Here is a 12,969-nt window from a genome sequence, read left to right as displayed (position 1 = left end):
TACTTAAGAGATCCTGCAACTCTGAGCCACAAGTCTAGTTTACTAGTCATTAAAATAACCCTGGTGGGCGGGTCCTCAATCAGAAAGATAAATAACATCTGATGCCCACCACTACAGCCTTCATTCTTTTTTAAAATGAAAGGATTCAAATGACAAACCCTTCATGGAAATTACACAAAGACTGATCAAACTTACCTCTTTATGTGTGGCACCTAATTCTTCTTCTAACAAACTACACCTTTCGAGTGCTACTCGTAATCACGCTCTCAACTCAAATAAAAGGGGCCGAGTCACTGTGTGTTGATGTGTGTATATACGTTAGTACACTTCTTAGTGTATACTCACCCTAATACATGGATACTGTCACAGAATACCTTGAATGTCTCTCATTGATCTTAACGTCAAGAGAATCTGCTTGTTAACAGCTTTAAATTCTAAGTTTGAGAGAACAAAATGTTCTCCTAAATTAATTGTTACCCAGTTTTTAACTGCAAATTGATATACAGAATATAATAAATCTTGAGACATTCATGCCAACTAATACTTTTTAACTGGGGGCTTCCCAGGTGGCTCAGTGGTAAAGAATCCGCCTGCCAATGCAAGAGGGCAGGTTCGATCCCTGGGTCAGGAAGATTCCCTGGAGTAGAAGATGGCCACCCACTCCAGTATTCATGACTGGGAAGCCCCATGAAGAGAGGAGCATTGTGGGCTACAGTCCACAGGGTTGCAAAGATTCGGACACGACTGAGCATGTATGCAGGCAACGCTTTTTAACCATATAAAACTCTGAATTCTTACAGAAAAAAATGTATATACAAGAATTCAAGACGCTCAAAAGTCAACTAGTTACATAAATATGTGCATCATCCGCCTAACAAGGCAGCAAGTGTACAAATCCAGGACGGCCGGATGGCTGGTACCTTCTCGTCCAGGGCCTTGTGGTGTTCAAAGAGCCATTTCAGCGCCCTGAGCACCTCCACCTCACTCCTCATGCCGGCTGGGAACTGCGCCTGCCGCTTGCCTGCTGTCATCCCGACGGGTGGAATATATCGCGAAACCAGGCACTCCAGGTGCTCCAGCAACAGCTGCAGGGCAGGGCCAAAGGAACACCTTCAACCTCATGCTTGAATTCCGGGCCGATAACTCCTCTCAGCCTCACGCTATAGCCGGAAACATGCTAAGGCACGTCGGAATCCTGCCAGTTCAGTCGAAAGTTAGAGTGGACTTCCCCAGGGGTCCAGTAGTTATGACTCCACACTTCTGCAAGGATCATGGGTTTTAACCCCTGGTCGGGGAACTAAGATCCCACACAAAGTGTAGCATGGACAAAAATGTAAGTTAAGAGAACTCCCCCCTCATATGTACTAAAATTACATTAGCTCTCATCAGAAATTTGAAGCAAGGTATGAGAACCCAGAACTGATCCACCCTGGTCTGTTCAGTGGGAAGATGTGGAAAATGACTTGAAAATCAGACAAAGTTTAAAGACAGCACACGGAGGCCAGCGGTGACCCCCGCGGGGCAAATGTCAACACGTGAGAATCCCCCTACTGACCCTGGTGTTGTTTCTTTCAGCTTTCAGCTGAGCGATTTCCTCTTTGCTTTTACAAAGCTGCTCCCTGTAGGTGTATCCTTCGGGAGTTGGAAATTCCTAGAAAACAGTTAAATGAGAAACTAAATGCAAACATAAATTAAAAAGAGAGCGAGACTGTGAAGACTGACCCTGTCAAGTCTCTCCAGGCTCCACACAAAGGATCTCCATGCCCCTCCAGAGAAGAGGGGTCCACTCACCCCAAGACCACACAGACCACCACAACTCAGACCGGCCTTCAGCCTCCACCTCGACCTGGCCGGCACGTGGCAGGAGAGAACCTGGAATCCAAGCCTGCCTTCTCAAGACCCAGGGACACTTGAGAAACTTTCCAAAACGTAAACCTAACAACAAAGTGGATAAAGAGATTCTTAAATGACACACAGACCTGGAGCCACTGGGGAAAGTGAAAAAAAAAAGGAAGGTCTACAAGGCCACGAGGCTTTGGAGTGTTCCTCTGGGAAAAAGGCAGATGGCACCTCAAAGCCATCTGTTAGCCTGACTCCACAGAAGCCACCCAGTCATTCAATCAACTGGTTAAAATGTTAAATTTATGTTATATGTACTTTACCACAATTTGCGTGCATGCGGGGCCATCCACGTGGTGAACTTGCTCAAACTGAACCACAAGGAGTCTTTCGTTCTTCTATTTTTCTTTGCAGAAATTAAAAAAATCCTGGGCTACGTATCCACTACTACATACTGAGTGTTCAGCACCCAGAACAGTGCCCAGCACTTGTAAGAGGCATGCAGTAGACATGTGTAGCTATGAGGGTGTATGTCATACACGTAAACAGTAGGTACCTGTCATTAAAATACTGGACACACTGGTCTGTGCTTTGTAACATGGGAGACATTAATGGGCTTAGCCGTTCTGCTTCAAGGACTGACTCTCTAGCTCGATCCTCATGCCCCAGAGATTCCCCCAGCCCGTATATCCTTTCTTTGCAAGAAGGGAGACATTAAGGGCCTTATCCTTTCTGCTTCAAGGACTGACTCTATAGCTCAGTCCATTTGCCCCAGTGACTTCTCCAGCCAGTGTTTCCCTTCTTGTGGGGCCCCCGCCCATCCTCCATACAGCAACTGCACAACCTCTTACAAGGTAAACCTGCTGGGGTCGATCCTGCCCACTAAGACCAGAATGCCCTGGCCGGCAGGGCCCACAACCATGCTAACAAAATGAAACACAGCCCCAATGCTTCGCCGGGTGAGGGCCAATCTGACGGGCCCAGCCCCCGGCTGCTCTCACCTCAGGCCGCTCTGCTTCCAGGACGTGGGCCGAGGCCAAGTCCTTCCTAGTCTTCGCCTTTGCCTTGGGGTTGCAGCGCTGGAATAATGCCCAAAGGCGGGCCCTTCTGCGACCCATCCTCGCGGATAGGGGCAGCCCCCCACTCGGGGGCAACCGCTGTTTCACGGTAGGATACCTCGGCTACCGAGCTATCACCACCAATCTCACACTACGACCACCACTCTCACACACACTGCTCTCACACACCACTCTCACACACACTGTTCTCACACTATGACCACTGCTCTCACACTATGACCACCAAATGGCATGAAGACTCCGCCTCCAGCACATCTCCCAGGAGCCCAGAACTGGAACCCACTCGGTCACAAGGGGCTCCGTGGCAACAGGGGGCTGGGCTCAGGTCCACTGTCAAGGGTGCAGAGAGGGGGGAGGGGCTGCCAAAAAGACAACAATTGAGTGCGGAGTGCAGGAGAAGGCAGGCTGTGCCCACAGCTCAGGCCCCCTGTCAAACACGACCCTGCAAGGTACTGGGTCACAGTCGAACCAACCAGTATAAACTCCTTCAGAAACCACCACCCCTGGGAATGAGCACGTCTTCTAAGTGGGCTTCTGCCCCCTCTACCCCCCAAACAAGCCTCCAGTGATGCTACTGAAAGGGCAGCCCTGAACTCAAGGGCGTCCCCAGAACCCACTCAGCTGAGGAGGACTCACCACGCTAGCTGCCCCTCACTCTCACCCTGAGCTCGGTCCTCCCTGTCGGACTCCCTCACTCGAGCTCAGCAAGGGCTTGACCAACTTCACTCCAGGCACTTAAAATGAACCCACAGTGAGTACAGGGGTTCATTCAACCTGCTGTGAACTCGCCCTCTTTACTTCGACCCTCGGCTGCCAGACGACTCTGCCCCGTGGGGACTGCATGGTGGAGGTTCAGGGGTGTCCCTGCCTCGAGCCACGACAGCCAGCGCCTCCCAGACCCCGCCTGAGTCTCCCACCCCTCTCCTGGCTCCATTCCCACCCTCGCGGTTCTCCACAGGCCACTTGCTCCTGGCTCAGCCCGGACCTCTGCTGTCACTTGAGGACCTCGGTCCCCAGGGTGCTTGGGGTCCTATATCCACCCATCTCACCAATTACACACTCTGGGAGAGACAGGGTACAGTTTGGGGTCCCGCCCACAGTTCACTCTGAACACGTTCTCTTTTTTTAGCTTTATCTACTGGAGTTCTCTGAGATGTGTTCTTAAAACATCAACTGTTGCTTTCAAAAAGACTGTAAGGTCACTGTGCTCAACTTTACGAATAAAATCTTCATTTTCCACCTTAAAGTGAAACTGGAGGAAAGACTAAAAGCAGTCATTTTTTCAAACTGAAAAAGAAAACCCACATGTGACCATGTCACAGAATACAGGTCACGTAACCCCTCCCTCCTCAGCCTTGGCCTCCACCACCAGCAGCCCAGCAATGCAAGGCCTGCCCTGGGCCGCCAGGGGCAAGGGCAGAGGGGAGACCGGCTCCTCTGTCTCCAGGCCGCGTGGGCCGCCTGCTCCACCTCCTTCCCAAGTTCACATGGCACTGAAACAGCCCAGGCAAGCTGGGGACTCTGACCAGAAACACAACCATGGGTACCAAGCAAGGACCCCTGGTTCTTGTTTTCCCTGGTATCAAATAAACTTGATCAAGACAATTACTGTGACTGTTACATGTGGCTTCAGATGACAGAAGACCCCCCCCCCCCCAGGGTGTCTCCACTTCCAGTGACAGACGCAAGCATCTTGTAGGTCAGCCTACCAAGAGTTAGAAAAGCTAAATAAGGTTTAAAAGAGGTCCTTAGGCAGCCACAATCCAAGATTTCAAACAAAAGCGAAGCTCGGTGAGGGAGCTGGAGACTGAGAGGGCCGCTCGTTCCCTCGGGGCATCTGAGCAAAGCTGACCCTGTGAAGAAAAGGAAGGGAAAAAGTCAAGCAGAGGGGGCTGGCTAACACAGCTCTGGAGGGTTCCTTGGGCTGTGGAGACAAAAAGTCAAGCACAGGCCTGACGAGTCAGTCTGGATGTCAGAAAACGTACCCAACACTCTGCCCAAACCGGCTGAGCGCTGACTATCAGTCACCTCGTGGTGCTCAGGAGAGACGGTGGGCTTCAGGACCTGCCGAGAACACGGGGCCCTGGGAGGCACCCCAGGCTTCCAGACACTGGAGACGCTGGAAAGCTCCTCCCTGGGGTCTGGGGGGAAGGTGGGTGAAGGCTACTGAGACTGAGCTTAAAAGGACCCCCAAGCCTCAAGTCCCTCAGGCCCTGAGTGAACAGACAGCTCTGTCCCCACTGGAGGTCTGCGTCAGAGGAAACTCTGGAGAAGGCAGCATCACTCAGAACGTCTAGGGTTTTCCAAACATAATGTCCAACATGCAACCAAAGAAGCAAAAGAGGGTGTAACAACAAACAGGACCAAGAGAAAAAGAACTGAACCAGATCCAGAGGTATGAGATATATATCAGCGTATCAGAGGTATGCTAGAGGTATCAGATGCAAATGTCACCTGTTCAAAAATATACTTGACAAAAGGAAAAATTTCTGAGAATCAAAACCAATCTAGAACTTTATAATAACAGTGACTGAATTTAAGAACTCAGTCTCTGGGCTTAACATCAGATTGGACGTAGCTGAAGAGACGATCAGTGAACTGAAGGACGGATCGGTTACAATATATATATAAGAGGGAAAAGGGATAGAATGTATTTAAGGAATCTGTTGTTAAACTATGTTGTTAAAAACTATAAATGGGGACCCTCATGGTGGAGAAAAGACAGAAAGGGGAATAAGAAATGCCTCCAGGGGTTGAAACTAAAGAGCCTCTTAGTGAAAGTGAAAGGGGAGAGTGAAAAAGCTGGCATAAAACTCAACATTCAAAAAATGAAGATCATAGCATCCAGCCCCATCACTTCATGGCAAATAAATGGGGAAACAGTGGAAACAGTGACACACTTTATTTTCTTGGGCTCCGAAATTACTGCAGATGGTGAAATTAAAAGATGCTTGCTCCTCGGAAGGAAACCTATGACAAATCTAGACAGCATATTAAAAAGCAGAGACATTACTCTGCCAACAAAGGTTCATTTAGTCAAAGCTATGGTTTTTCCAGTAGTCATGTATGGATGTGAGAGTTGGCCCATGAAGAAGGCTGAATGCCAAAGAATCAATGCTTCTGAACTGGGGAGTTGGAGAAGACTCTTGAGAGCCCCATGGACTACTAGGAGATCCAATCAGTCAGTCAATCCTAATGCAAATCAGTCCTGAATATTCATTGGAAAGACTGATGCTGAAGCCCCAATACTTTGGCCATCTGATGCAAAGAGCTGACTCATTGGAAAAGAACCTGATGATGGGGAAGACTGAAGGCAGGAGGAGAAGGGGACGACAGAGGATGAGCTGGTTGGATGGCATCACCAACTCGATGGACATGAGCTTGAGCAAGCTCCAGGAGTTGGTGATGGACAGGGAAGCCTGGCATGCTGCAGCCCATGGGGTTGCAACGGGTCAGACACGGAGCGACTGAACTGACTGACAGGGACAGTGGTAAGAGTTGGTTCAAGAATCAGACCATTGAGTCAAAAATGAAAACCACACATTGGTTTCAGCAGCTCTGCGGGTGCCTAAGGCAAGAAGCAAATGTTCAAGCACTCAGAGGAAAAAGGGTGTGGCTTTTAATGGCACAACAACACTGAGAGCTGACTTTCCAAGAACAAGGAAGTCAGAAGATAATGGACTGGCATCTGTAAAATGCTGAAAAACAAATAACCACCAACCTGGAATTCTACATCCAACAAAAACTCTCTTCGAAAGTGAAAGCAAAATAGAGACTTTGAGGGCAAATGGAAATGAGACAACTCATCACCCACACACATCAACTAAAAAAAAATATTAAGGCAGTGCTGGCCAAGATGGCGGAGGAGTAGGACGGGGAGAACACTTTCTCCCCCACAAATTCATCAAAAGAGCATTTAAACGTCGAGTAAATTCAACAAGACAACTTCTGAATGCCGGCAGAGGACATCAGGCACCCAGAAAAGCAACCCAACTCTTCGAAAGGAGCGCGACTGAACAAAGAGAAGAAATACAGCTCCACCCATCAGAACACCGACACAAGCTTCCCTAACCAGGAAACCTTGACAAGCCACCTGTACAAACCCACACACAGCGAGGAAAAGCCACAATAAAGAGAACTCCACAAACTGCCAGAATACAGAAAGGACACCCCAAACTCAGCAATTTAAACAAGATGAAGAGACAGAGGAATAGCCAGCAGATAAAGGAACAGGATAAATGCCCACCAAACCAAACAAAAGAGGAAGAGATAGGGAATCTACCTGATAAAGAATTCCGAATAATGATAGTGAAATTGATCCAAAATCTTGAAATTAAAATGGAATCACAGATAAATAGCTTGGAGACAAGGATTGAGAAGATGCAAGATAGATTTAACAAGGACCTAGAAGAAATAAAAAAGAGTCAATATATAATGAATAATGTAATAAATGAAATTAAAAACACTCTGGAGGCAACAAATAGTAGAATAACAGAGGCAGAAGATAGGATTAGTGAATTAGAAGATAGAATGGCACAAATAAATGAATCAGAGAAAATAAAAGAAAAACGAATTAAAAGAAATGAGGACAATCTCAGAGACCTCCAGGACAATATTAAACGCTACAACATTCGAATCATAGGGGTTCCAGAAGAAGAAGACAAAAAGAAAGACCATGAGAAAATACTTGAGGAGATAATACTTGAAAACTTCCCTAAAATGGGGAAGGAAATAATCACCCAAGTCCAAGAAACCCAGAGAATCCCAAACAGGATAAACCCAAGGCGAAACACCCCAAGACACATATTAATCAAATTAACAAAGATCAAACACAAAGAACAAATATTAAAAGCAGCAAGGGAAAAACAACAAATAACACACAAGGGAATTCCCATAAGGATAACAGCTGATCTTTCAATAGAAACTCTTCAAGCCAGGAGGGAATGGCAAGACATACTTAAAATGATGAAAGAAAATAACCTACAGCCCAGATTATTGTACCCAGCAAGGATTTCATTCAAGTATGAAGGAGAAATCAAAAGCTTCTCAGACAAGCAAAAGCTGAGAGAATTCTGCACCACCAAACCAGCTCTCCAACAAATACTAAAGGATATTCTCTAGACAGGAAACACAAAAATGGTGTATAAATTCAAACCCCAAACAATAAAGTAAATGGCAACGGGATCATACTTATCAGTAATTACCTTAAACGCAAATGGGTTGAATGCCCCAACCAAAAGACAAAGACTGGCTGAATGGATACAAAAACAAGACCCCTACATATGTTGTCTACAGGAGACCCACCTCAAAACAGGGGACACATACAGACTGAAAGTGAAGGGCTGGAAAAAGATTTTCCATGCAAATAGGGACCAAAAGAAAGCAGGAGTAGCAATACTCATATCAGATAAAATAGACTTTAAAACAAAGGCTGTGAAAAGAGACAAAGAAGGTCACTACATAATGATCAAAGGATCAATCCAAGAAGAAGATATAACAATTATAAATATATATGCACCCAACATGGGAGCACCGCAGTATGTAAGACAAATGCTAACAAGTATGAAAGGAGAAATGAACAATAACACAATAATAGTGGGAGACTTTAATACCCCACTCACACCTATGGATAGATCAACTAAACAGAAAATTAACAAGGAAACACAAACTTTAAACGATACAATAGACCAGTTAGACCTAATTGATATCTATAGGACATTTCATCCCAAAACAATGAATTTCACCTTTTTCTCAAGCGCACATGGAACCTTCTCCAGGATAGATCACATCCTGGGCCATAAAGCTAGCCTTGGTAAATTCAAAAAAATAGAAGTCATTCCAAGCATCTTTTCTGACCACAATGCAGTAAGATTAGATCTCAATTACAGGAGAAAAACTATTAAAAATTCCAACATATGGAGGCTGAACAACACGCTGCTGAATAACCAACAAATCACAGAAGAAATCAAAAAAGAAATCAAAATTTGCATAGAAACGAATGAAAATGAAAACACAACAACCCAAAACCTGTGGGACACGGTAAAAGCAGTTCTAAGGGGAAAGTTCATAGCAATACAGGCACACCTCAAGAAACAAGAAAAAAGTCAAATAAATAACCTAACTCTACACCTAAAGCAACTAGAAAAGGAAGAAATGAAGAACCCCAGGGTTAGTAGAAGGAAAGAAATCTTAAAAATTAGAGCAGAAATAAATGCAAAAGAAACAAAAGAGACCATAGCAAAAATCAACAAAGCCAAAAGCTGGTTCTTTGAAAGGATAAATAAAATTGACAAACCATTAGCCAGACGCATCAAGAAACAAAGGGAGAAAAATCAAATCAATAAAATTAGAAACGAAAATGGAGAGATCACAACAGACAACACAGAACTACAAAGGATCATAAGAGACTATTATCAACAATTATATGCCAATAAAATGGACAACGAGGAAGAAATGGACAAATTCTTAGAAAAGTACAACTTTCCAAAACTGGACCAGGAAGAAATAGAAAATCTTAACAGACCCATCACAAGCACGGAAATTGAAACTGTAATCAAAAATCTTCCAGCAAACAAAAGCCCAGGTCCAGACGGCTTCACAGCTGAATTCTACCAAAAATTTAGAGCAGAGCTACCACCTATCCTACTCAAACTCTTCCAGAAAATTGCAGAGGAAGGTAAACTTCCAAACTCATTCTATGAGGCCACCATCACCCTAATACCAAAACCTGACAAAGATGCCACAAAAAAAGAAAACTACAGGCCAATATCACTGATGAACATAGATGCAAAAATCCTTAACAAAATTTTAGCAATCAGAATCCAACAACACATTAAAAAGATCATACACCATGACCAAGTGGGCTTTATCCCAGTAATGCAAGGATTCTTCAATATCCGCAAATCAATCAACGTTATACACCACATTAACAAATTGAAAAACAAAAACCATATGATTATCTCAATAGATGCAGAGAAAGCCTTTGACAAAATTCAACATCCATTTATGATAAGAACTCTCCAGAAAGCAGGAATAGAAGGAACATACCTCAACATAATAAAAGCTATATATGACAAACCCATAGCAAACATTATCCTCAATGGTGAAAAATTGAAAGCATTTCCTCTAAAGTCAGGAACCAGACAAGGGTGCCCACTTTCACCATTACTATTCAACATAGTTTTGGAAGTTTTGGCTACAGCAATCAGAGCAGAAAAAGAAATAAAAGGAATCCAAATTGGAAAAGAAGAGGTAAAACTCTCACTATTTGCAGATGACATGATCCTCTACATAGAAAACCCTAAAGACTCCACCAGAAAATTACTAGAACTAATCAATGATTATAGTAAAGTTGCAGGATATAAAATCAACACACAGAAATCCCTTGCATTCCTATACACTAATAATCAGAAAACAGAAAGAGAAATTAAGGAAACAATTCCATTCACCATTGCAACGGAAAGAATAAAATACTTAGGAATATATCTACCTAAAGAAACTAAAGACCTATATATAGAAAACTATAAAACACTGGTGAAAGAAATCAAAGAGGACACTAAAAGATGGAGAAATATACCATGTTCATGGATTGGAAGAAACAATATAGTGAAAATGAGTATACTACCCAAAGCAATTTATAGATTCGATGCAATCCCTATCAAGCTACCAACAGTATTCTTCACAGAGCTAGAACAAATAATTTCACAATTTGTATGGAAATACAAAAAACCTCGAATAGCCAAAGCGATCTTGAGAAAGAAAAATGGAACTGGAGGAATCAACCTACCTGACTTCAGGCTCTACTACAAAGCCACAGTTATCAAGACAGTATGGTACTGGCACAAAGACAGAAATATAGATCAATGGAACAAAATAGAAAGCCCAGAGATAAATCCACGCACATATGGACACCTTATCTTTGACAAAGGAGGCAAGAATATACAATGGATTAAAGACAATCTCTTTAACAAGTGGTGCTGGGAAATCTGGTCAACCACTTGTAAAAGAATGAAACTAGAACACTTTCTAACACCATATACAAAAATAAACTCAAAATGGATTAAAGATCTCAACGTAAGACCAGAAACTATAAAACTCCTAGAGGAGAACATAGGCAAAACACTCTCTGACATACATCACAGCAGGATCCTCTATGATCCACCTCCCAGAATATTGGAAATAAAAGTAAAAATAAACAAATGGGACCTAATTAAACTTAAAAGCTTCTGCACATCAAAGGAAAGTATTAGCAAGGTGAAAAGGCAGCCTTCAGAATGGGAGAAAATAATAGCAAATGAAGCAACCGACAAACAACTAATCTCAAAAATATACAAGCAACTCCTACAGCTCAACTCCAGAAAAATAAATGACCCAATCAAAAAATGGGCCAAAGAACTAAATAGACATTTCTCCAAAGAAGACATACAGATGGCTAACAAACACATGAAAAGATGCTCAACATCACTCATTATCAGAGAAATGCAAATCAAAACCACTATGAGGTACCATTTCACACCAGTCAGAATGGCTGCAATCCAAAAGTCTACAAATAATAAATCCTGGACAGGGTGTGGAGAAAAGGGAACCCTCTTACACTGTTGGTGGGAATGCAAACTAGTACAGCCACTATGGAGAACAGTGTGGAGATTCCTTAAAAAACTGGAAATAGAACTGCCTTATGATCCAGCAATCCCACTGCTGGGCATACACACTGAGGAAACCAGAAGGGAAAGAGACACGTATACCCAAATGTTCCTCGCAGCACTGTTTATAATAGCCAGCACATGGAAGCAACCTAGATGTCCATCAGCAGATGAATGGATAAGAAAGCTGTGGTACATATACACAATGGAGTATTACTCAGCCATTAAAAAGAATATATTTGAATCAGTTCTAATGAGGTGGATGAAACTGGAGCCTATTATACAGAGTGAAGTAAGCCAGAAGGAAAAACACCAATACAGTATACTAACGCATATATATGGAATTTAGAAAGATGGTAACGATAACCCTGTATACGAGACAGCAAAAGAGACACTGATGTATAGAACAGTCTTATGGACTCTGTGGGAGAGGGAGAGGGTGGGAAGATTTGGGAGAATGGCATTGAAACATGTGAAACGTCATGTATGAAACGAGATGCCAGTCCAGGTTCAATGCACGATGCTGGATGCTTGGGGCTGGTGCACTGGGACGACCCAGAGGGATGGTGTGGAGAAGGAGGAGGGAGGAGGGTTCAGGATGGGGAACACATGTATACTAATTAAATAATTTTCTATTAAAGAAAAAAAAAAAGGCAGTGCTTTGGGAAAAAGAAAAGTAGTCTCTGATGGAAATATAAAAAACAAGTAAAGACCAACAATGAGGTAACTGTGAGGGTAAATACTAACTCTACAAAACAATGATGTTAATGCCAAAAATATATCTAACCGTTTAAAGTGTGACAGTGACAAGGAGGAAACAGTCGTGTCAGGGAGGCAGTAAGAGTACTAAGTTAGACTTGAATGTAAAACACACACTGTGTCTGCAAATGTACACCCAACAACCTGACAGAGGAGCACAGAACTAGAGAAACACTTCATACTTCTAAAAGAAGGCAAGAGCAAAGAACACAGACTAGGTGGGACAAACAGAAATCACACAGCAACATGGTGTCTACACACTGAAATAATCAACATTATAAACAGAGCCAATACTCAAACTGATTCCAGTGAAAACTATACACTATTCAGAGGTACATGTTAAGATGGAAGATCTTTTAGACAGGTGAAAGTAAAAGATACCCAAGCTAACACAGACAGAAAACTGACATGGCAACATCACTGTCAAATAGTGTCTAAAGAAAGAAGCATTACTAGCAATAAAAAAGAACATCTCATACTGATACAAGTTCAGTCTAGCAAGAAGATGAGGATTCTAAACTTGAATGTACCTAATAACATAACCTCAAAATATCAATACATAAAAACTGACAGAAATAGAAAAGGAGTAACAGCCGAGTTCATAATCCCAGTGGGAGACATTAAAGACACATCTCTCCTGGAACTGGGCT

The 12,969-nt window shown here is 43.4% G+C and overlaps 1 protein-coding gene across 1 annotated transcript in view; it reads right to left on the bottom strand.

Moving 5' to 3' along the window:
- Nucleotides 1-12,969, bottom strand: part of LOC147346494 (liprin-alpha-1-like) — a 46,186-nt gene that overhangs the window by 535 nt on the left and 32,682 nt on the right. Inside the window, exons 4-5 of the mRNA XM_086370603.1 lie at nt 1,556-1,651; nt 921-1,085 (exon numbers count right to left, since the gene is read on the bottom strand). Of these exons, the coding sequence (XP_086226729.1) occupies nt 921-1,085; nt 1,556-1,651 (261 nt within the window). The remainder of the gene's footprint in view (nt 1-920; nt 1,086-1,555; nt 1,652-12,969) is intronic.

This window comes from Bos grunniens, chromosome 23 (genome assembly GCF_055505025.1).
Source record: "Bos grunniens cultivar Pamir isolate PY7600 chromosome 23, Bosgru_T2T1.0, whole genome shotgun sequence".
Taxonomy (NCBI): domain Eukaryota; kingdom Metazoa; phylum Chordata; class Mammalia; order Artiodactyla; family Bovidae; genus Bos; species Bos grunniens.
This window is presented reverse-complemented; position numbering and strand designations above follow the sequence as displayed.